Source organism: Porites lutea, chromosome 14, assembly GCF_958299795.1.
Source record: "Porites lutea chromosome 14, jaPorLute2.1, whole genome shotgun sequence".
NCBI classification, from domain to species: domain Eukaryota; kingdom Metazoa; phylum Cnidaria; class Anthozoa; order Scleractinia; family Poritidae; genus Porites; species Porites lutea.
Genome location: NC_133214.1, coordinates 2,204,818 through 2,228,076, shown reverse-complemented (window position 1 = coordinate 2,228,076; position 23,259 = coordinate 2,204,818). Strand labels below are relative to the sequence as shown.

General features: G+C 39.8%; 1 protein-coding gene across 1 annotated transcript; it reads right to left on the bottom strand.

Annotated features, from left to right (window-relative positions):
- Positions 1 to 613: 613 nt before the first annotated feature.
- On the bottom strand, positions 614 to 23,079 carry LOC140925235 (histone-lysine N-methyltransferase SETD2-like). Its single transcript, XM_073375224.1, has 22 exons — positions 22,714 to 23,079; positions 20,474 to 20,492; positions 19,204 to 19,292; positions 18,583 to 18,641; positions 17,347 to 17,407; positions 16,930 to 16,981; positions 15,945 to 16,021; positions 14,435 to 14,558; positions 14,153 to 14,230; positions 13,564 to 13,661; positions 12,848 to 13,022; positions 12,210 to 12,344; positions 11,867 to 11,977; positions 10,738 to 11,211; positions 10,444 to 10,479; positions 10,126 to 10,174; positions 9,830 to 9,854; positions 8,167 to 9,534; positions 7,291 to 7,414; positions 6,058 to 6,264; positions 4,463 to 4,564; positions 614 to 2,578 (listed from the first exon to the last, which is right to left on the bottom strand). The coding sequence occupies exons 1-22, from the start codon at positions 22,761 to 22,763 to the stop codon at positions 2,435 to 2,437; spliced, it is 3,657 nt and encodes a 1,218-aa protein (XP_073231325.1). The 5' UTR covers positions 22,764 to 23,079; the 3' UTR covers positions 614 to 2,434.
- Positions 23,080 to 23,259: the final 180 nt, after the last annotated feature.

Below are 23,259 nucleotides of genomic sequence, written 5' to 3'. Positions count from 1 at the left end.
CGACAACAAAATTGGGTCTGTATGAACTCACTGCTCGGTTACGAACCTTGACCCCCTGCATGAGCGAGTCTTAATTGCAGTTTCTCTTCTATATAAATCTGGTATTGGACCTTTTCTGTTGGGCGGGTTGAACCAACTCTTTCAATAAAGCTTTTCAGAAAAAAGCTCCTTGACTAACAAGTTTAGAACTTAGCTTCCTTTTTAACTGCTTTGAATGCACTGTCTTTTAAATATTAATCATTAACAAAACCGGGAAACTTTCTTGACTTTTTCACAGCCATAAAATCTTTCTGTTAGAACTTTTACGTCCTTTTACAGACCGAAATAACAAATTTCTGAGGCGAAAAGCCTCGACTGTTGAGACTTCAGTGGTTCACTGCCGAGAGAACGACTACAGACCTTGGGAACTTTACTTGACTTGCAAGAGGAAACCAAACAGCCAAGGAAGGGGTCGTTCCGCAGAGAAATAAACGCGCAAAGCAGTTGAAAATGAGCTCAGAAATGGCGAAGAAATTTTTAAGTTTACTCTTAGTAATCAAAACAAAAAATAATTAAAATAAGAACTTGAATGAAAAAGGAAATTAAAAAACGAAAAGAAAACAAACACTGCAGATTCAGTTGGTGAGTTCGTTGTATTTGGTAAGTTTAGATGGTAATAAACATTTAGGAGACATCTTCCAGATAAATAAGAAGTAAATCAGTTTTCTGAAGAACATTTGTTGCTTTCAATGGCAGTCGCAAAGCATCTCGAATAGTTTACTTAATCAACTCCTTAACCTCTGACAATACGTTTAAGCATACCCTATTACCCCTTTTTATTATATGACTCTTTAACCCTTTAAACCGTAAGATCAAAATTTGGATTCTCATTTGTTGCCCCTATTAATTTCCTACAGAAGTAGTAGGGAGAAGTTGATAAAATATCAAGCAAATCTTGTGTGATCATGTCCATAATTCTCATGACCACTCTGTTTTACAAAGCATTGATATTACAAGGAGAAAGTTGATGCTGATCACTCTTGGAGCTTAAAGGGTTAGAGAGGCAGTGTCCAATCCAACTTGAATATCCAATGGCAGTGTTTGTATGGTTGTAGCCAGCGAGTGAGCCTCGCCGCCAGAGCGCCCGGAGAACTTGCTAGCAGGCTAGTATGATTGAAAATTCCCTAAGAGCGGCCGAGTTTTGCTAAAAGATACAATACTAGTACAAGAAGCTACAACAAGAAATTGAAATTTCTACATTCTGAAGTGCAGGAAAGGGGCTTGCCCACACGAAATGAAAGGTACGCCTATCGCGCTCCGCGTTCCCTGCCCTCCACGTGATCCGCGCGCGCAAGAATCTTCTTTCTGACGCATGTGAAAAGCTTAGAAAATAGCGCCGTCCTGAAGTAAGGTTTTTCTGCGAAAATATCTTTAAAAAAGGCAACTAGGCAAAAAGGACACACTAAACAACCATTAAAAAATACAACCTCGTCTTCTAGCGCAAAGACAAGTTTTAAAACACCTAAGCATTTTTACAAGAAACAGAAGTGTTAACAGTGCTCTGGTTACTTTGAACGTGATGAAGACTGTAAGAACGAACGACGATGAAGAAATATAAGTTATTGAACTAACAAAGGTGTACATCATATATATATCACAGAATATGAACACAAACCGATCACGGAGGACTGTCTACATTCACTCGACGAGTTCAAAACGAGTTCAAAACGCAATAAATAATAGCATTGAAGAGCAAAGCCAACCTTTGGTGTTGCTAAAGAAAGTATCTTAGGCAGAACGCAGTCACCATTTGCGGAATCGACACTGAGAGTGGATTTCCACTGTCAAGTAATTTTCAGGTGCGTGCGCACATAAATTTTACGAGCGTGATTGGTAAAATAGAGGCAATGTATGGATGGTCACGCGTAAACGTAAAAGTTGAACCTCGCTCAACTTTAAAGTTTACGAGCAGCCTTTCATACATTGCCCCTATTATGATTTTTAAACGCGGCAAAATTTTCGTGTTTACGCACGTGAAAATTGCGCGACAGTGGGAATTGTCCCTATGGTTAGCTAAAATTCTAAACACGAAGACTTCCGTTGCGAGACAGTCCACTAAAGTAAAGATAAATTATATATACAAATTCCTATTAGATTTTGAAGTCAAATACAAATGTCCTCGTACAAGAAAAAGTGCTCAAGTGCGTTGAATTTCCAACCGTCCTTCGTGATGCATAGGTTCCAGAAAGAGCAGATAAAATCCTTGGTTGTACACAAGACCTACAAACTGGGTTCCCAGCATATATATATACAAAAACGTGCTAAAACCATAAAACAATTTAAAAGACGTGTATGCTAGTCTGAAAAAATATATACAAAGTAAATACATATAACCTATAGATAGTGAGCTTCTCTCCTCCGCAAAGGATCCCGCTGGGAGGAGAGAACCAGTGAGCTATGTTCTTTTGTACACAGGTCCAAATTTTTTCATATAACTTCGAATATACTCCTTAGTTTTGATCTTAACGGAGTCGTTGCACTGCAACGTTTCCTCGTCTTTTAAGTGGTGCAGCTCCTTCATTAGAATTCCATGTGTCAACTGAAAAGTAAAGAAAATAACACATAAATAAATAACATGCATTTAAGGCCGTTTAAAAGAGTTAGCAAATAACAGGGTCCACAGTGCTAGAGGTCAGCGGTCTTTTGGTTCGCACATGCCCAGTAGCTCGCTACATCGATCATGCCACGAGGTTTCTTTCATCTACTTTCTTCCCCTCCCTCTTCTCTCTGTTGCTCTTTATCCACTTATGACGGGTACCTGTTTGTTTCCTTTTGTGTGGGGGCTCATGGGTGGCACAACAGGGCAACCCAGCCACGAGGGCGTTTTTCAATGTAGGGGCTGCTACCAAAAATGGAAGCCCCTGTACACTCCAGGCACCCACCTCCGTTTAGCGATGTAGATGTTAACAAATAAATGAATATATAAATAAATAAACAAATAAATGAAAAGATTTTACACAAAGTGAAGTACTTTTCCAATGAACTTGACGGGCTACTTGAGGTACGACGCAGAGAAGATGAGTATGGTTGTTATCACCAATTAAACTCGCAGCAGGACTGCTAGCCTGCGTAGCAAGCGTTTCCAATCGAGTTATTGCGCGAAAGTTAGAGCGGAAGCAAAAAAAAAGGGTTGAAGGGGGAGGGGGAGGGGAGAAGAGGAAACGCTTGCCCGCAAACCCCACGATTCTGGAAAACGCCCCTTGATATTTCACGGTTCGGTTCATTTGTAAATTGACAGCTCGTCAAAATAGAAACATAACGAACAGATTACCCCTGGATTACATGTACCAGATTTGTAAAATTACTTTGTTCTCTAATAGAACACGTTGCAGGAGATTGCAAGAACTGTAATAAAAAACATTTACGATAAAAGAAAGTTAAAACTATGAGCGATTGCTGCGGAGTTTCTTGTTTTTTATTGTGTCGACAAGGTTTCAGACGAGATAAAGCCACACGTCAGAAATGATTTGTCCGGAACAATTCACTCCGCCGGGTATAAGTTTTGCAAAGCGGCTGCTCTTCAGCCTGTGTCGAAACGTTCTCTACAATACTTGCCCCTAAATTTCAAATAAACAAAAAGAATCTTTTCATTTCAAAAAGCTGACAAATCGCTTGTCCATGGCGGCTTTAGCTAGTGTCGAGTACCGATGTTCTGATTTATGTTGATGTTTAATATCTCCAACAAACAGTCCATTTTTTCCAGTCAGATCCTCACGTAGTCATTCTCAATAAATTTGCCTTCCCTAGTCTCCACTGCTCGATCTCCAATTATACTTTGAAGACTCTGATCTCATAAACCTTCGCACAAACACGATTCCAATAAATATCAGTCGAAAGCACTTGTAATCTGCGACCACAAATCAGATGAGACCAGATCTGTACGTGATGCACGAAAACAAAGCATACCTGGTTTGATTGATGTTTCGAATGCTAAGTAATCAACACTACCCGCACCGCGCCAATCAAAAGCTGCGTTCGTGGGCGAACGCAGTTTTTCAAAATCGTGGGGTTTGCGGGCAAGCGGTTCCTTCTTTCCCCTCCCCCTCCCCCGTCATTCATTTTTTTTTTGCTCTTGTCCCAGCTTTCTAGACGAACCTCGCGAGGAAACGCTTGCTACGCAGGCTACAGGACTGCAAAAAAATTTTCTGTTTTGAAAGGACAAGCATGTGTCCGACCTAGGCTGCTTAGCTGGTGGGATTAGCTGGCTAGTGCTGAAGAAATAGTGACGAAAACATTAAGAGCTCACTGCAGTACAGAAGACCGCGAGCTTCACATTTTTGTACACGCTGTCTGCACAAAGGACTACCGGGTCATACCGGGCTGGCTTGGTTGACCGGACGCATATCTACAGACCATGAGGCGTAAAAAGCGTGGGGGAGGGGGATGTGGGTGTCCTGAAGATTTATCAAAAAAAAAAACGTACCTTCCTAGCTAAATATTTGAAGTCATCTGTAGTCAATATCCTGCCTAGCTTACAATCCACTTTGAAAAAAGGGTTCAGACAGTTGACAACTACATTGGAAAGCTGCAAAATATAATAAAAAAGTAAACGAAAAATACTCTTATGTCAGCAACTTTACCACTACAAATTAAAAAAGAGCGGATTAAGTTGATGGTTTTAAATAGTTCACGCCAATCAGAACATAAGAGGAGAAAGCAATGAGCCAATCAGAAACGAGGGAATGCGCGTGCGCGTAAGACACGATTTGGTCTTGATTTAATTTATGATTGGTTAACAAAGTTGCGTCACGTGATTTTTTTGGCCAATGCAAAGCCCACCAATGAAAATTCAAAGCAGCTATGAATTAATTCAGATTCTCTACTGAACGCAACTCTAAATCAGAATACTTTAGGCAGAATCGACGCTAAACCTCAGCCATGTGATCGTCACATTGAACGACCCACCTTCATTTTTTTTCAATGAACGCTTTAAACCCAAATATCAACTTCTCCACACTGATCTCCTTACACTTCCTTAAAGAAGCCGTTGAGAGAATTGGATAAAAGATCAAAGCACTTCTCCCCTGGTTTTAACTTTACAAATTCTCATAACCTTTTCTATTTGATAATGTGTGGATGCTGTTAGGACAAAATTGATATTGGTCACTCTTATGCACCTATCAATGTAATGCCGGCTGGGGGGGGGGGGGGGGGGGGGGGAGGGAGGGCATGGGGTGGGAATTTGACTTTTTTCAAAAATTTGTAATCAAATTCCCTGCCCACGGGCACATCATTCCAGTCAAATGCAACCAAATTTCCCCACCCCAGGCCGCACATTGCTGTCAATCCCAAGGCAGGACCTAAGAAAGGTACAATAAAAATATCTCCAAATAAAACTCTGCAATCTTTTATAAATGTTGCTGCATCACCAAAGATACATGTTCCTGTTACAGATGCAATTATACGTTTTAACCATAATCCGTGTTATACTGCGTAGAATACATAAACCTTTAGAGAAAGTCCACATTTTGTAAGGTTAAATATACCGTTCTTAGTAAAGGGTACAAAGAAAGTCAGTTTTATAAGTTTGCAGTGACTGTAGCGAATGAGCCATAAAATAATCAATTGTACTTGCAAAAATCGACTTGGTTACTCTTTACTTCCGTTTACTTTGATACCACAGTATTTCAAGAGGTTCAATTGATCAAAAACACGCTAAAACAAACGAAATTTGAAGACAAAACAGTGAAATCCACTCAGCCTTCGCTTGTTCTCATTGGCCTCCATGACTTCCTGATCTTTTCAAACCGTACAGTGCATGCGTGAAGCGCGGAAGAGGGAGACATATGTTTGGTCTCAGTCTTTTTCGTCCGAGTCCGCAATCAAATATCTCCACGTCGGGCGAAGAAAGATTCAAATATCCCCTCCCCTGGGAGGACAAGATCAGTCAAATGCCCTACCCCAGGGCTAACAAAGACAATCGAATCCCCACCCCATGCCCTGCCTCCCCCCACGCCGGCTTTACATTGATAGGTGCATTAAGAGTGAAGGGTTGATAATTAAGTTTTCATCACCTACCTTCATTCTAAACATTTCTCTAATCTTACTCTGTTGCGATGACGGACCAGCCGAGGGATCCTCTCTTCCCAGCATGTGTTCCTCGTCCCTCCTGTGCGCTGTAGTATCCGCTGGGGCAGTGGTGAGAGTCGGGCTTTCAGGGGGGGTCCCTGGAGGTGTGGTTGGTGTCTTCACAATCTTCGTTACCTTTGCTTTTGGCGAAGAAAGCTGCACAAGATTCACAAAATGATAATTTAGGTTTTTGGGAAACTGTCCACCTACCCTTCCCCTAAGCCCACATTTTGCCTTAAGTGAGAAGTAAGTGATAATGTTGGTTTAGGGGAGGGGTAGGTGAGCAGTTTCTTACAAGCCTAAAATGATCCGATAACTGCATACTTTTTCAAGACTATTTTCAGAGAACAACTCCTACTACAAATACAGTACAGTTGACTGCCGATAATTCGAAACCCTCGCTAACTCGAACCAAAATTAATTTCCCCTAGATTTCCTTCATGCATTTACTGTAATTTTACCCTCGATAACTCGAATCTCCCGCTACCTCAAAGTAATTTTTGTTTCCCTTCAGATCATTTCTATATAACTCGAACCATATTTCAAGCGCGTGACAAGTCGGCAAAAAAATCCAGTCTACTGAAGGCCGAAACATTGACTTTACTTCAAAACAACCACGAATTCTTTGCCTGTACTTTTTTGTCAGTCCAGTTGAAATTTAGTGTCCATTCCTGCATAAACGTTGTTGCTAAATTCTTTTCTAAAAAATATCGATGTATATCTCTTGCTGCCCTTGAAGTGAAGTGTGCATGACACTTGCATTCTCGCCCCATCCCATTTGCTCATTTTCTTATTGCCAGCTATTTGCCTCGAGCTCCCGATAACTCGAACTTTTTTCGATTTCCCTTGAAGGTTGAAGTTATCGTAGACTACGAGTAGTCCCCCAATTTTCCTCAGGGATAATAGAGCGAGCGAAACGCGTTCCCGCGTGAAAATCACCCCGCGCGAGAAAAGGCGACACGCGGCGGGGAGAGAAAAAATGAGAGAAAAATGATTTGTTTTCCCCTCATTTTTCTCTCTCCCCGCTGCGTGTCGCCTTTTCTCGAGTGGGGTGATTTTCACGCGCGCTCGTGTTTCGCTCGCTCTACTATCCCTGAGGGAAAATGGGGGACTACTCGTAGTCTAGAGTTATCGGGAGTCGACTGTAAATACAATTCGCAGTTAAAATGACACAAGTGTTACCTCGTCTATGCTGTTGTATCTCTGAGGCGTTATACTTGTGTCCTCTGGTGCTGTTATATTGCCTAGCTGATCTTCTTCTGATGAGGGACTGCTTTCCCACCTTGGAAGTTCCCACTGCGTTTTCCTTTAGAAAAATTCAATGAAAAAAGATCATTTTTTGTGATGCACGACAGAGGGCGAGGGTTTCAGGGAAGAGCTGGAGAACATCTGACGGTGGAAAGGATGATAAAGAGTGAGTAGTGGGGAGGTCTTTTCAACTTGCTACTTTCGGTGTTAAACTGCACACCACAATAGGTGCATTTAGCAAGTATAACGGGGAGCTTAAGCATAGACGTGTTTGAGCGACGTACATCAATCGAAAGTAAGGTCTTTTCCCTTTTAATATGTCCTGACGCTATAAAATTTGTTTTGCTGAGAGTCTTTACTCTTATAGAGACGATTTGCCTACAAATTTGGGCCAATCCACTGCCAAGAATGCAGAGAGTCCACTTCCGGTTGGCATGCGCTGCTCAAAGACTCCTTGCTTAAGCTTCCCAATGAGATGATGGTGACGGTGGTGCGCACAGATCTAGAAACCGTCTTGACCAATGGCAGAGCAGCAAATTGACCAACGGAAGTCGGGTTCAGTCCTTTCCGTGCGTTTTCGTCTCCCAAGGATACAATCTTGGGGTTTCATCACGCGTTCCTTCCTCTTTGGAGAGGATCGCGTGACGAGCCTAAAGAAAGTCTGCGTGGGAGGCTAAATGTCAGAATGTGGATATGTAATGTAGTTCCAACGCTCGAAACTGTCTGGTGATGAAATCATGAAACCTCTTTGAAATTTGTTTTTCGGTATTTTGCACAAGACGGAAATTTTACTGAATGTTATTTCCATACCTCGTTTGCGTGTGATAGTAGTAAACTTTTCCTTGTGGGTCGGTCGCTGATTTCCAGTTTGGAGGGAGATGTATCGGCTTATTCTTCACAGGCGATGGTGTCCACGGTTCTGAAATTTCTCTCGTGTTATACGCATCTATTGAGGAGGTTGAAACAGCAACAGCTTGGAGGGAGAAAGACTCCGCCTCTGAAGACTGAGAAGGTTCGTACAAACGTCCTTGAACTTGCGCGGCAACTGGGAAAGTCCCTGGGGGGCTCGTCTGTTGCACGGGAGGCATGTTTAAGGGCGGGGCCGCTGGAGAGTTGAACGGAGGAAACTGGAAAGTAGACTGCACGTTTTGAGGCTGCTGCTGTTGTTGCATGATGTTAGACTGCATAAATTGTGAGGGAGGGGTGGGCAAGTTGGCTTGAAAAGGCGGGGGAGGTGGGAGCCTACTATAGGGTGACTGCTGGTTCGGCGAGAAGAACGGCGGCTGGTTAGGTTGAAGCGACGGGGGAGGAACAGCTTGTTGAGGCATAAGAGGATTCTGCGGCACGTTCTGCATCATTGAAGGCTGGCCTTGTTGAGGAAAATTCGGCGGAGGAAATTTGCGGAAAAAATCCATCGGTGGAATATTTGGCGGAGGAACACTAAAATTAGGAACAGGGGGACCCTGCTGCGAAAAGTTTCCTACAAAATTACCGGGTCCCACATTCTGGGGTCTTGGACCCTGATCAAGTCCTGTAGGTCCACCAACGAAGAACTGGTTGCCTTGGTAATTCTGAGGGGCACTCATGTTGCCCTGAGAAGGAACCCCCCATTGAGCCATGCCTTGTTGTGGACCACAGTTCATTTGAGAGTTTGCGTTATAATTTCCATAACTGTTGTAATCTCCTGAACTTTGATTATTCCTTTCTTGCTGCTGGAACAAACTCTGGGTTTGATTCCACTTTTTCCTTTTCTTTTTGTTCCCACGGGGTTTCTGCTGAAACTTGCCAGACCCCTGATCCATGTTAAAGTTCATTCGTTGTTGATAACCAAACTTCAAAGTATTATACATATTCTGAGACTTAATATCACGAGACGCCTCCATATTTTCTGATAACAAACGATTTGCAAGTTTATCTTCACTTTTATCAGGAGTTGAGTTACCATCTTTAGCTTCTAACACATCTTCAAACTCTAACAAGCTAAAGTCACCAGCTTTTGAAGCGGGACGTTCCATTGGAGAGCCTTTCTGTACGTTTGTTTCTTCGTTACTTGTGGAGAAACCCTGGGATTCCGGCGGGGTCTGGGTTTCCACGGGGAACAGGGGTTTCGGAGAATCATGAAGACTTTTCATGATTAAGTCTAATCTCCGTGGAGAACTGAAAGTTTCAACTGGAGTCCTGCCAAAAAACAAAACAAAAATGAACATTTCAATGAAGTGTATAAGAGTATAAAAGCCACAATGGTCAATTTACCTATTGTAGGAACAAAATTCTGCTTCTACAACATGTCGCATGAAATTCCACTGCTCTGAATACGTGTGTCATGAAGCGAGGACAATATAACCCAGGTTTTTTCAGTGGATAGGTGGGTACATTTTGCAAGGAACAAGCCCGGAAGTATATCCTGCCTCTACTATTAAATGTAATATTCCAGTTTCACTTTGCATTAAGTGAAAATATTACAAATTCTTACCTAGCATGATCGCCATTGGTACTTCCTAGAAAACAACATCGAATAACGCTTTTTAATATTAAATCAATAAGATTTTATGGTCAGGTAAAAAAAAGCTTGGCATACTCTTCAATGCAGTGCACTGTTTGCTGCAATTTGTTTTTCAAATTTCACTGCCTTTTTACATGAAGCTTTAAGATTGAAAACAAAAATTAAAAAAACACAGGGATATCAGTGCAAAAATTCACGATTAAATGCCTACTGCTAATAACAATGAAAGTTCAACAAGCCTTAAAAATAACTGTGATATAGGGTACCTGCCGGACTGCTTGCTATTGTCAGCTCAACAATTCTGTCCTGCTTTGCCTAAGGAGAGAACATTGGACAAGATCAATAGCTCAGCCAATTAACAACAGATATTTACTTTAGATAAACCGAGCATAGATAAATCAGTTAGACTTCATTTAAATAATTGACCAATAATCCTTCTGAATAGTTCTTCACTCCTTAATGCTCGACCAGTTTCTCTCAGCTTATAATATTTTTTAACATGAGCAGAGGTCATATGGTAACCAAAGGTTAATATCAAACTATGATTACTGGAGAAAATGATCAATTATAAGCCTTTAACTTACAGGAGTCGCAGATTTCTTTGGTATCCTGTAGACTTCCTGCAAACAATTGGAGGAAACAAAAATTAATTAAATATTACCATCCCAAACATGGAAGAAATCCTATGGTAAGACCATTCAAATGAAAGCTACTGAGCAGTACTTTCCTGTAATACCGTTTATTATGCCGGACAAGGCGGTACTAACTTTTGGATCTGTGGACTAAATCCACTCAAACTTTTTTCAAACACAGTCAGTCAACATTCTAGCGTGGGGAACCAAATTTACCACAAGAAAGCAAAGCTAAAACATGAGTACCTTAAGTGAACTCCAAGCCTTCAACAATTCATTGGCCATAAACCCAACCCCATCTGCTGGCAACCGCTCATCTTCTGACTTCGCATCATCCTCTGAAAGGTCATCAGGAGACTTTCCTGAGCTTTCCGAAGCCATTTTTATTTTTAAAGATCCACCGTCCATAGTCTTCTCAACATTAAAGCTGGCAACTTCAGCATCCAGAGAATCATCATCAGATTGATCCTTATTGGAGCACTGCCTTTCAAACACAGGGATACCATTCTCTTTCTTGTCCTTCTCATAATCATTTTCTTCAGTTCCCGCTGTACACTCAGAATCTGCGGGGCTGTCGCCATGTGACTCCTGTCCACTGCTGGAACCCCCTTCAACAGTTGGGCAGTGAGATGACGCCCATTTTCTGACCACTTTTATGACTTTACTATCTTCAAGCTGGTTCTTAGTAGCAATCGGAAGGTATTTTAAAGTCTCGAGCAACTACAAGCAAACATAAAATCACATTTCAGAATCTTTCCTGAATTGATAACCTACTAGAGTGAAAAGCTTGATGAACACTCAGAATTGTGGTTATCAATGCCATTGCAGAAATTGCATTGAAGAACTTTGGTTGGCCAAAAACTGATGGTAACAAAATATTTAGCTTCCCAATACCATAGTAGGCAAGGTACAAAGAATGGTCTTCACTCCTTCCTCAAAAAGCACATGCCTTAATAATCAAAGTTCAATTTCTCAAAGTACCAATTAAGCAATTTCCCTGCTTCCGTTACACTGTACAAACAGTTTAAACAATCCTTCTCATTTACACTGATAACAACCAGGAGGAACTGGGAATTTGTAAATGCATTCAAAGGTTTACCATCAGAATTGAAGTGACAGATAAATGTTTTCAAAGTGGAGAGGTTTGTACCATTCAGTGAATTATGAGCACAAGTTTAATATGATGCGGAAATGATTTCACAGTTCTTCAGTAAAAAACTTCACTGACCTGTCGGGCAAGTTAAGAACAGAATTCACTCGCCCGATAACAAAATCCACTAGCCCCGAGCTATCAGACACTACTTTCTTTGCACGCTGCAATGACAATGTGATAATTAAATTGGAATATTCAAAGAGATTACATCCTGATCTTTACCTCTCTCCGCAATTTTGGCTTCTTTTCTCCTCCATCAACCATCCAGCTCCATAACAGGGACAAGCCTTGAAATCTTAGAAAGCCCTTCAAACAAGACTGGTCAGTGGTGTTCTGCAAAAGAAAAGTTGACAAAAAAAATAATATTAACCTGCGAGTACATAGACACATAAAAAGGCGACCATGCTAAATCGGATAATTTTAGAGTTATCTTGCTTCCTGGTAGCCAAGCCTTTTCTACAAGGCAGCCTGCCCATATTATAGCCTACAGGCGTCCATGTAAACAAATGTCAATTTTTCTACCAGACTACTTGCCTCCCAAAACACTTCATAATTCAGTATTTACCTGCAGGATTTTAAGAAGCATTATTCTCTGCTCTGTGGTTTCTGCTCGCACCATAAGTCGTGACAGTTTTAAGGCGTGGTCACTTTGCACCAATCCCCTGTTATCTCCCAAAAGTTTTTCAACCTCATCTTCAAGCTGACAACAAATCAAACCAAAAATTAGTTTTAGAAAAATTTCCAAAGTAGATACTCTGCTAGTTCCTATTACAGATCTTCACTTCAGGTTAAGGGGGTATCGAGGGAAGGGTGGAGGCATGTGTTCATCAAGACCTTTAAATAAGGGCTGCTCCCAAAGGTTGGTAGCTATAGTAACATGTTACTGATACTGTTTCTGGTGTTGGAGAAAGGAGGTTATTATTCTTGATTGCATGACATGAAGTGTTTGTTTATTTTGTTTTCTTAAATATCTGTCGGGTACTTCGAAAAACCAATCAACAAGAGTCCTATGCCAAATGCTGGAAATTGCCTAAAGATGTACGGGATATTGTATATTTAAGAGATTGTGATTGGCTATATCTCAGGTTGATAATCCCAGGACATATAGACTCATACCCAGTCCCCCTTGGTTTGAAACCAAGCAATTTTCAACTAAAAAGCAGGACAACTAAAACAAGCTTCAAATGACATTTTTGGATTTACCGTAACATCATCAAATTCAGCCGTTAGGTTCCTCTTCTTACGAGCTCTCCTCCTTGGAGAGCTAGTGGGTGGAGTAGTGATTCTCTCAACTGTGTTCTTCAGAGGAGTTTGCTTTTCACCGCCAATGAATCCACGACAGTTGTCAGCCTCGCAGTGACAAACTTGAGCCACTTTCCTGTGCAAATTCACCAAAAGAAGAAAATAGTGCTACCATTACTGTCAAACTAACAAGATTGTGAAAATCTGAAATATTTTGAGTATTTATCGTGTCATAACCAATCGCCATTAACATCAGGACATGTGAACAGGCCACAAAACCAGAAACTTTTTACCACAGTTGTTTGCAATTTAGTTTTCACACGCCTGATTGCCTCTTTCCTTGCACCACAACATTCCAGAATTATTATTGCTAGCGTTCCAGTGTTGTGAGTTTCACAGTAAGTTTTTCATGCACATAGTAAGGAAAACATCATGGCGGTGAATGGTATTTATGTCGATTGTACTTTTGGTGCATAAAAGTACCATAAAGATACATCACATTTCTCCATTACATGTTGGTTTTCAAATAGACATTCCCCACAATTTATTTGCATTATACATGATAAACTTTAGGAATGACAAAACTATACAGTGTACATAGCAGTCAAACCCTAATCAATACAGAGCACATCAATAAACTGCGTGATTAAAAAATAAATGCTATAGTGTAATCATACCCGTAACGCTGCAATTTGTAGTCAAATGTCAGTTCAGTTCCTGCTGGAATATGTCTCTGGGTAAAAAATCCAATTCTAAGCAAGCCATTCACAGTCCACTAAAACAAACAGAAATGATGTTATTATGAATATTCTCCTCACTGATCCGACAATAGTAGATATGATTAAGTAAATTTAATGATTTATCTGTGGTGACAAAGCACTACTAAGCAGGACTACTTCCTTTCATTACTGGACAAATCATGGTAACATTACACCTTGACTGTGTATTCTTTGGATGATTTCTTAAGGTGTTACCATTCAAATAAAACTTCTTCGACAAACCTCATGTATGGTTCTAATAATTTCTCTGATTTTTCAAAAAATGTGTTTTTGGTGTGAATTTTTTACTTTGGCTACTGATAGTGATAAAAGGGTTAGTTAAATGAAAAAAAAGGACCATACTCTGGTGAATCTCAGCCAAAGGGTAAAAAAATTCTGAAGACATGCATTAAAAATTGCTAACTGTGCAGCATCCATACAAAGGTTAGTTAATTGTAACTTATAATAACGTCAGGATTTACAGTAAGTCGTGTTTTCATCAACCTACCTTTTGAGTTTCACAGTTTGAGTCACAACTATGGTTGATGAATCGTGATAGATTTCCTTTAAATGTGGCATCAATAATCTGTGGAAGTACAGTTATACATGAATAACAACAAAACAGTGAAGTGGCAAGTACAAACAACTGTCAATGTATTATCAAATTTCACATCATGGTCATGCAGTCGTGGCAGAGCACTAAACCAATTGCCTTTTTGATATCCTCGCTGCCGTCACTGTCGTCATTGCTAAAACTCCCTAATATCTGGTAAAAGCAGCCAATTATTACCTCATCAGCTCTAAGTGTCATGAAATAATAATGTCTTCGGTTCTCTTTGTCGTAACGTTCTGCTCTTTCTTGGAAATCTTTGTAATCCATAACTTCCCCACAGTATTCCATCACAAACTGATTTCTAAACAAAAGTGTTGTAAAAACAGTATTTATGTGCTATCAAACTTAAGACATTGTTTTTGCTGGGCTAAGAATTTTGAGCAAACCCCAGTCAAGCATTGCCATTCCCAATGATGACCAAAGTCAACTTTCTTGGCAATATCCATACATTGTCAAGAGATTAGGTCATGAGAATCAATAAAAGATCACCAAAGAGAAAATGCCTTGATCTTTTCTCAAATTCTCCCAACTAATTCTTTAAGAAAATGTATGGAGATCAGTTTGGAGAATTTGTAATTGGATTTTTACTTGTCCAAGAAGATTTGGAGGGCATGTGAGTTACAGGTAATTTAAACCCTTTCAGAGCTGGTCCTTAGCCCAACTCATTTATTACCCTCACTTTTAATACTGAGGACAAAAGGCTATGGTGTTACCAATCAAAGGATATCTCTTTGTCAGGAAGCATATATAAGGCACACTGGCAATCACATCACGATTTCATTTATTCATTTATTTATTTATTTAATCACTTCCACCATATAGTGTGGAACATACAACAAAAGAGCGAGGCTCCAATTTAAGTGTGTCCAGGGCTGTCAACAAGTTCTTAAGTAGCAGGCTCAAAATAAATAGTAGGCGGCTTTGGAACTCGCACCAAAGGCACAAGTTCTTGAGGGCCGAGGCATCTAGGGACATTTTGAAAATTAGAGTATCGGAAATGGCGTTTGCAGGAGTTTTCAAGAGGTATTTTCCACCGTAGACGCCATGTTGTTTCGTCAAAATACACGCAAGACTGGGAACAATGCCGTTGAAATGTCCCAGGCGTTGCAAGACATTGCACAGTTCGAACGTGTTACAGATCTAAACCTGCTAGAATATGCGTTCAATGTCATCCAAAACTGGGAAACGGATGCTTTACAATTATTTTTATTTGATGATGCTTATTTTCTGTTAGCAGTTATGGTAGATAAGGAGATGAAAGTAGCCAGCTAAAGAGGGCTTACTAGCCGGCGGTTTTGACCGGCTACCGGCCCTTATTGACAGCCCTGGTGTCCTTGCAGATAACCTACCCAGCCCACAAGAGGTTGGCCACACCACTGGGGTCTACGTCCCCTACTCTTTTCAAACAGTGGTGTGGGTTCTTTTACTTCCCACAAAGAACCAGATAGGTGAAAGTGCTGTGAGACAGGAACTACGGTTTTTCGTCCTTATCTGAGAAGACTAGAAAGTCTAACTGTTTGCAGAAGTCATTGCAAAGGCAGCACTTTCTCCTCAGTTATTTTAAAGACCCTGAGTGTTGGTCCAGCGGGGTTTGGAACTCACAACCTCCCACTCAGCAGACCGACACTCTTTCAACTGAGCTAACCAGGCAGTGTTCAAATGATAACAAACTACAAGACAAACTTACGGCTCAAGATCCTCAAGTGTTCGCAATCCCCATCCTTTCTTCTCAGTTTTAAAGACTTCCACTTTCACCTTGCAGCCCTAAAGGAAGAGCATTGTTTAAAGGCTGGGTATCACTAACGACAGAGTCAGAGTCGTAATCAGAAGAGTAAGACTTTATGAACAAGTGAAAAAAGGGTTTCGATTCTGTTTACGGCTCCATCGCTTATGATCAAGTAAATATTAGGTTGTCGGAGTCACAAGCAGAAATGGAAGAACTAAACCAATCACAAAGCACGGGAACGTGCATTGTGATTGGTTTATCCTTCTGCCGCTCCTTCCAACCCCCACAATCTGGTTTTCACTAGATCATGAGCAACCGAGTCATAAGCTGAGTCAGAAGAAATGGAAACTTCTGATTCATCCGTCTCTGATCTGACTTTGACTGCCACACCATATATACAGTAAAAACCCGCAACTAAGAACCTAAAAATTAAGAACCTGTTAGCCTAAAATTGGTCATTTATACCCACTATAAACAAGAACCTATTTAGCCTAAGAAATTTAAAATAGGTTCTATTTTCTAAAATCATACTAGTACATTACAGCTGCATTGCAAGAATCATATTTGAAGCAAGAAAAGCAGATTGCCGTCGTTGTAACTGAAAGAAAAATGAGTGCAAGATATGCAGACTTACAAAGCATACTAAGCAATACATGTAAACATATCAATTGATATCTTCTTAAATGTATTTTTTTTTGGGGGGGGGGTGGTTTGGGGCTGAGAAAATAAAAGTATAGGCTAATGACCAACTTGTTTGTGTTTTAATTGTTTTTTCTCCAGGATTAAGAACCCATTTTAAGAACCCAAATAGCCTAAAATTCTGTTAACAACTATTTATATAAGAACCTGTTTAGGCTAACTCCTAAAAATGTAGGTTCTTAGTTGCGAGTTTTTACTGTATGTAAAGAAAGACATACTACCATTTATTTTTTTCTGCTCTACTGACCTGCTGAAATCGTTTGTTGCTGCACTGTGTTCCACATGCACATCTGCTGTTACTGTTAGGACAGAAATCAGAGAGAAGTGTGAGCTGATAGATCTCAAAAGAGCAAAATAGGAGAAATTTGAGACGGGAAAACCTGTAAGGCTAGCGCTTATCCAATTCTGTCCTATACAAGTAATTAACATGAAATATTGAATGATTAACCCTTTTAAGTTCCAAATCCACATACAAATTCTCCAAACTCATTTCCACACATTTTCTTTAAGAATTAGTTCAGAGAATGGGATAAAAGATCATCGCATTTTCCCTTTGGTGATCATTTTATTAATTCTCATAACTTTATCTCTATATTATTAGGAGAAAATTGTGTTTGGTCACTATTGGCACTTAAAGGGTTAAAAAAAGAAAAATTAAACATACCATTCAATCATGAGCAGCCTGTTAAGACAGTCCTCGCCACAAGCAACAAAGTCCTCATCATCTACAGACAAAACAGCAAAAGATTTAACAAAAGACACATACAGTCTGGGCTTATGTCCAGTTCGGTAGTCTAGGACAAGTAGATTCCCTTGCTGGGCAACTAAACAACTTTTAACGCTTACATGCCCAATTGACCACTCCAGAAATACCATAACATACCATAATGCTCTTTGTTTGTTACCCGAAAATTTTGCACAAGCATTGTCTTCAGTTTCTCTTGGAAGTTAAAATGGCCCCAAGAGAAACTGAAAACAATGCTTATGCAAAATTTTGGGGTGACAAACAAAAGGCTTTATCATTCAATGCAAATGTTTCTTCCTTTTCATTGGCCGAGAGCCCACCACGTGACCTGCAAATAACTGCTTACAAATAATGGTGTGCTCATGCGCAATGTTGTTCAACTGTTTTTGGGTGCTAATACTATTCTGCTCATACATAAATGAAACCACGCTTTTCTCCTTCTTGTGACCGCTCTTGCGTGAAAATGGCAGATCGCTTCGCTTCCCGAAGATATTCCTTAAAAACCAAACTCGGTGATCGAATGATAAAACAATTATTGAACTCGGTTATCGCAAAATATCGTGATTTGTCAGTGTCTCGCAGATCAATTATTTGGCTCAGCTGAATAACTGATCTGCTCGCCACTGACAAATCACGATATTTTGCGATAACCGAGTGCAATAATTGCTAATTATGGTATATTATGGTATTTTTTGCAGTGGTCAATGGGCAAGGGTCCAGATAAGTCATCCCCTAATGTGGAACATTATACGTTTCTGGGAAACTGCCCACCTATATACCCCTCCCCTAAGCCAACATTAACACTTACTTCCCACTTAGGGCCAAATGTTGGTATAGGAGAGGGGTAGGTGGGCAGTTTTCTAGAAACGTATAATGATCCACAAAATTATTAACTAAGACGAGCAAGAAGTGGCCAAGGGCAAGAAAACTGAGAGAACTGCTTGTTTAAAGGGCAAGCTGGAAGTCTTTTTCAAGCCCTGAGTATAACCAAACCTACATTGTACATTGGAACTTCTCAAACTGTTTCATAAACCTCTTTACAATTCATTATTTGTTACAATATAGAAATCAATCACTATTTCACCCTGATTTGATGTACATTGTACATGTACATGAAGCACAAAAAATATTATGCCAGGCACAGCTTTCCCTTACCAGCATCAAAGGTGCAGTCACATTGCATCTTTCGCACTTCCTTGTTTACTCTCTTCTTCCTAGAGTAAAGAATAAATTGTTTGAAGGTTACATAGCTGTGTGCGACACTAAGACCACTTTTACTGAGCAGTGAGGTGAATTCCCCACTTCAGAGACTCAAGGGAGAATGGGGACAAGATTTAGGAGAAGTGATTTCTGGGAACCTCACTTGCGACCAAGATGGCGAGTGGAAAGTTAAATGCATGGAGAGTTTAACTGTACAGAATTTAAGAGTTAAACTGTACAGAATGTAACCCAGAGCATGAGTTTAACGGTGGGCACAGACTAACAGTATTAGGAAAGAGATTTGATGCAGGTTTGTGTCTTACCATAAAATTTTTTAGTTTTTGTTTTTCCTTGAACAAGGTGTCATTTTTCAGGTTTGGGGCCGTACATAGGATGTCAATTTTTGTACGTCACTTCCTTTGAAAAGCTCAGGGTTTAAGACCGTGGGCGGCACACACCTATCTGAAATTTATGGGAGTACCTTCCACCCCCCCTCTGGGACTGAAAGTTTCCGTTATAGTTTCTAGAGTGGGGAACTACAAAAAGCACATGTCAAATGTTACATTTTGTATTTACCTGTCAAACAAATAAACATTCTCCTCAACATGCTCGTAGTAAGGAGGCTGATACTCCTCCGTTGAAGAAATAACATGTTCACCTGAGACCTAAAAAAAATAAAAATAAAAAGATGGTTCCTAACCTTTCACACATTTCAAGAAATATACAGTAGACATCAGTTCATGGAAATTCCACTCTCGTAGAGATTTTATCTCTTCTATTAGCTGACATCTACGCAGGAAATGAAACTAACAGTATGTAGCAACAACAATCTTTGTATGACCCTTTAAGCCCTAATATTCACATACAAATTCTCCTCACTGATCTCCATACATTTCCTTAAAAAATAAGTTGGGAGAATTTGTTAAAAGATCAAAGTGTTTATCCTCTGTTGATCATTTTATTACTATCAAACTCAGAAAACTGTGAACAGCTGAGCTCAGGACTCAGAAGCAGACCACAAAACAACACACTCATTACCACTGCTGCTTGCAGTCTAGTTTTCTCCTGCCTGAATAGCATATTCCTGGCAACACCACAGCATTCCAAAAATAATTCTGCTGTTCACAAATTAAGAAGTTTCTGAGTTTCATAGTAATTTTCACGACCTTTCTGCTTAATTATTTATCGCATTGTCAGTGATTTTGTTAAAAATCATGAGTGCTAGTCCAGAACCAATGAGTCCCATTAAAAAAAAGAGTCCAAAATTGAAAATGCTTTGGACTTAAAGTAACCAGACAGTTAATAACTCTATATCGCAGTATACTGAAATTAAAATATAGTCCTTCTATTTTAAAGCACAATGAAGGCTAAAAGAAATATGCATTATTAAACAGCAGCCATAATAACTGCCACAAAGAAATTATACGAATGGGATATTTCTACAAATAAATATGTTACGATCGATTCATCGATCTTTGTGTCCTTCCGAAAGCATGCCATTAATTATTTTGCATCTTTGGGGATTTTTAGGCATCAGGGACACGTCAGGATGCAAAGGTAACAAAATTACTGATTATTAGTCAATTAGTGTTGGTCGCCCCTTTAAAAGGACTTAAAGAGTAAAGACATTATTTAACATCAAGTTTAACCTAGTCACAGTGAGAATTTCCCCAATATTCCAATTTCAAATTGCAAATTCCTAAAAAGTAAATTGTGCTTAAGTAAAACCATTACATTTCATCCACAGGCTCCAAAGTTAAAGTAAAAAGTCATCTGAGGTAATTACATACAGGTTTAGAAATGAAAAGGTTAAAAACAAAAACAAACAAACAACAAACAAACTTACCTCATCATCACTCTCTGACCTAAAAGTAAATTTAAGATAAGCAACATTATTAAATGCAGCGACCATACAATTAACCTTGTAATTTTTACAGTACATTAAGACAGACTCCAATGGGGTGAGGACTAATGATAAGCCTGCGTCACAGACATAATCTGGTTAGTAACTTCTGGGAAGCAATGCTAATATCCCTGTGATGGAACCCCCGAAAGACTCAATGATTTACCCGACAATGCGTTTTGAATTTCTTTTCAACCTGATTGGCAAATTAACAAAGGCATTTTTAACCCTTTGAGCCCCAAGAGTGATCAGCATGAAATTTCTCCTCATAATATCAATGCTTTAGAAAACATGGTGGTTGCGAGAATTGAGTACATGATCAGGGAAGATGAGTCTATTTGATATTTCACCAAATTCTCCCCAATACCTCTATTGATATTGTATAGGGACAGTAAATGAGAATCTCAATTTTGATATTAGGGTTTAAAGGGTTAACAGGCCAATCATGACGCCTTCTCAAATCCTGGTACACAGGTAGGGACCCTGAACAAGGATTTCAGTGCTGTTTCGCAGACAGATTTAACCAGAAGTTTAAATCTGTCTGTAGAACAGGTTAGGACGAATGGGTGACCACCAGCTCCTAGGGAGATGTCAGCCTCATAAAGAGACAACTCCACCTTCTATAATCACCTCCCTGAAGGACAAATGCTGCAGGGATGAGCCACAAGCAACTGTCTTCACCCCATAGAGAGTTAACTATTTCCAATATGGACATGGTTAGGAGTTTCTGCCTTACACAGGTGATCACATTGTAAAGAGTCAATTCATTCTAAAACAGACCTGTACAGACAAATTATGGCCAGTAGCTATTTCAGGGAGGTTTTTTATAATATAAAGTTTACTCTCTCAAGGACAGACACCATTTAGATCAGTGCAGAGTGATCGTCTTAAAGGTGTCCACCCAATGCACTCCTGCAGGGAATCCTGACGTCTTGGACTTAAGAATTTAAGGTAACAAACCAACCGCTTTTTTAAGAGTCATGAAGTTTAATACCCTTAACAATGTCGCTCAATGAAAGTTTTGTGTATGTTTTCCAAATTAATTTAAAAAGACTGCTTTGAAATGACTTTGTTATGCAGCAAAATGAATTTTCAGTAAAATAAGGAGGCTTTTTCTCAATGTTACTCAAAAGTTACTGATTACTCACATACACCACACAAGCATGTTTGTAAATGTTAAACAAGTTATCAGCATCAAGAGAAATTTTCAGAGCTCTCAGTTTTTTTCTTCAGCTACTACAGCTTTATGGCTCAATTCATCTTAGTGATTTACATAACTAATTTGTGATGACAATTGAAATGTGAGAAACTATCTGGTATGGTCAAGCAGTACAATGGCATCAAGTGCACTTAGCCCTCAACCATTGTTTCCTCGTCAGACAAATTTTGTTTGCCACAGTACATATAGTAATTTAAAAAAATTAACAAAATTATCCTTTGTGAACTTGCAAAGAACTTGTGCGAAATTTTCATGCAGAAACAACTCCTTCACCAAAAAAAAAATCAAAGATTGCACTTTGCGAATTCTATTCTGCAACCAAACCATCCAACTAGAAATTACAAGTAGAAACAGATCAATCTCAGACGATAATTCCGACGAGTCAAGTTACAAATTAAAGGAAGGAAAATCTAGGTCAGATTTAAAGGCCGAATTTGCTCATTTCCTTCCTTTTGGTCAGTCAGTGTTCGTTCCGGTTGACGAAAGATCGTATCCTCCTCGAACGGACTCGATGAAAAGGCAATGAAAAGTGTACAAAGAGAGGATAACTTTAATCAGAGAACATTTTTTCATGTGGACGATCCATAAAAGTCACCTTTAAAATACGGCGAAAGAAATATAACAACTGAAATGATTGGAAAGGCTACATTGATATGCAAAGTACGCGGGTTCGATCGGGTCACCCAAGGGAATTGAAGTCTGCATGTAAAACAACACACAACCTGCTACGAGGATAAGCTTCAATTTCGCTTAAATAGAACCATCGTGTTCGCTTTGACAAGATGAAAGGATCACAACAAGCAGAAAACAAAGCAAGGAACAATGTTGTGTGATTCAGTTTGTGGTCGCTATGTTTTTGAATTCGAACTCGCCAACACAACATACATTTCAAGCTTTGTAGCGCCCACTACTATAGACGGCGACTTTTCTCATTTAAAACCACTTTCAGATAAATTTAACTTACTTGCTGTCATCTGTCTGCCCCGAATTATCGGATCTTTCTTCAGAACTCATGCTTCCCGATTGGTTTTCCCAACGCCAGTGGAAATGAAAGGCGATCGAGAATGTGTGCTTAAAAACAATGCAATGCAACCTAGAATTCGTGACAGTCCCTGCAGAACGACGTTTGTTCCACAATCTGGTCCACCGCAATGACAAATTTTCTCTTTCGATCGTATTTATGGAAATCTCGTATCCTTTCTAGAACCAAACAAAAACACATCACGAAAAACCATGGCGAAAACTAACGGTACACCCGATGCAATCACATCAGCTTTGCTTTGCCTATGCTGCATGCACCCCCACCACAAACGCGAGCAGTGTTAGTTCATCCGGGATATTGACGCCCCTGCCACGTGTTCCAATTGGTCCAGCCGCCAAAACGACCGTGGGAGACTTTCCCATTTCGGTCAATACTTTTTTTTTCCTTTTCTCCATCACTTTTTCCAAAGAAACTCGTAAAATAATTAAGAGAAATTTGAAACGATGTTATTTTCTGATGTTTATTCAA

Bases quoted from the DNA above. Each gene is read 5' to 3' on its own strand.
- LOC140925235 (XM_073375224.1), bottom strand. From the start codon at position 22,763: ATGAGTTCTGAAGAAAGATCCGATAATTCGGGGCAGACAGATGACAGC. The intron at 13,662-14,152 runs GTAGGTTGATGA...TGTTTGTTTTAG, and splicing joins CAAACTGTGAAACTCAAAAG to TGGACTGTGAATGGCTTGCT. The intron at 10,175-10,443 runs GTAAGTTAAAGG...TTCTCTCCTTAG, and splicing joins CAAAGAAATCTGCGACTCCT to GCAAAGCAGGACAGAATTGT.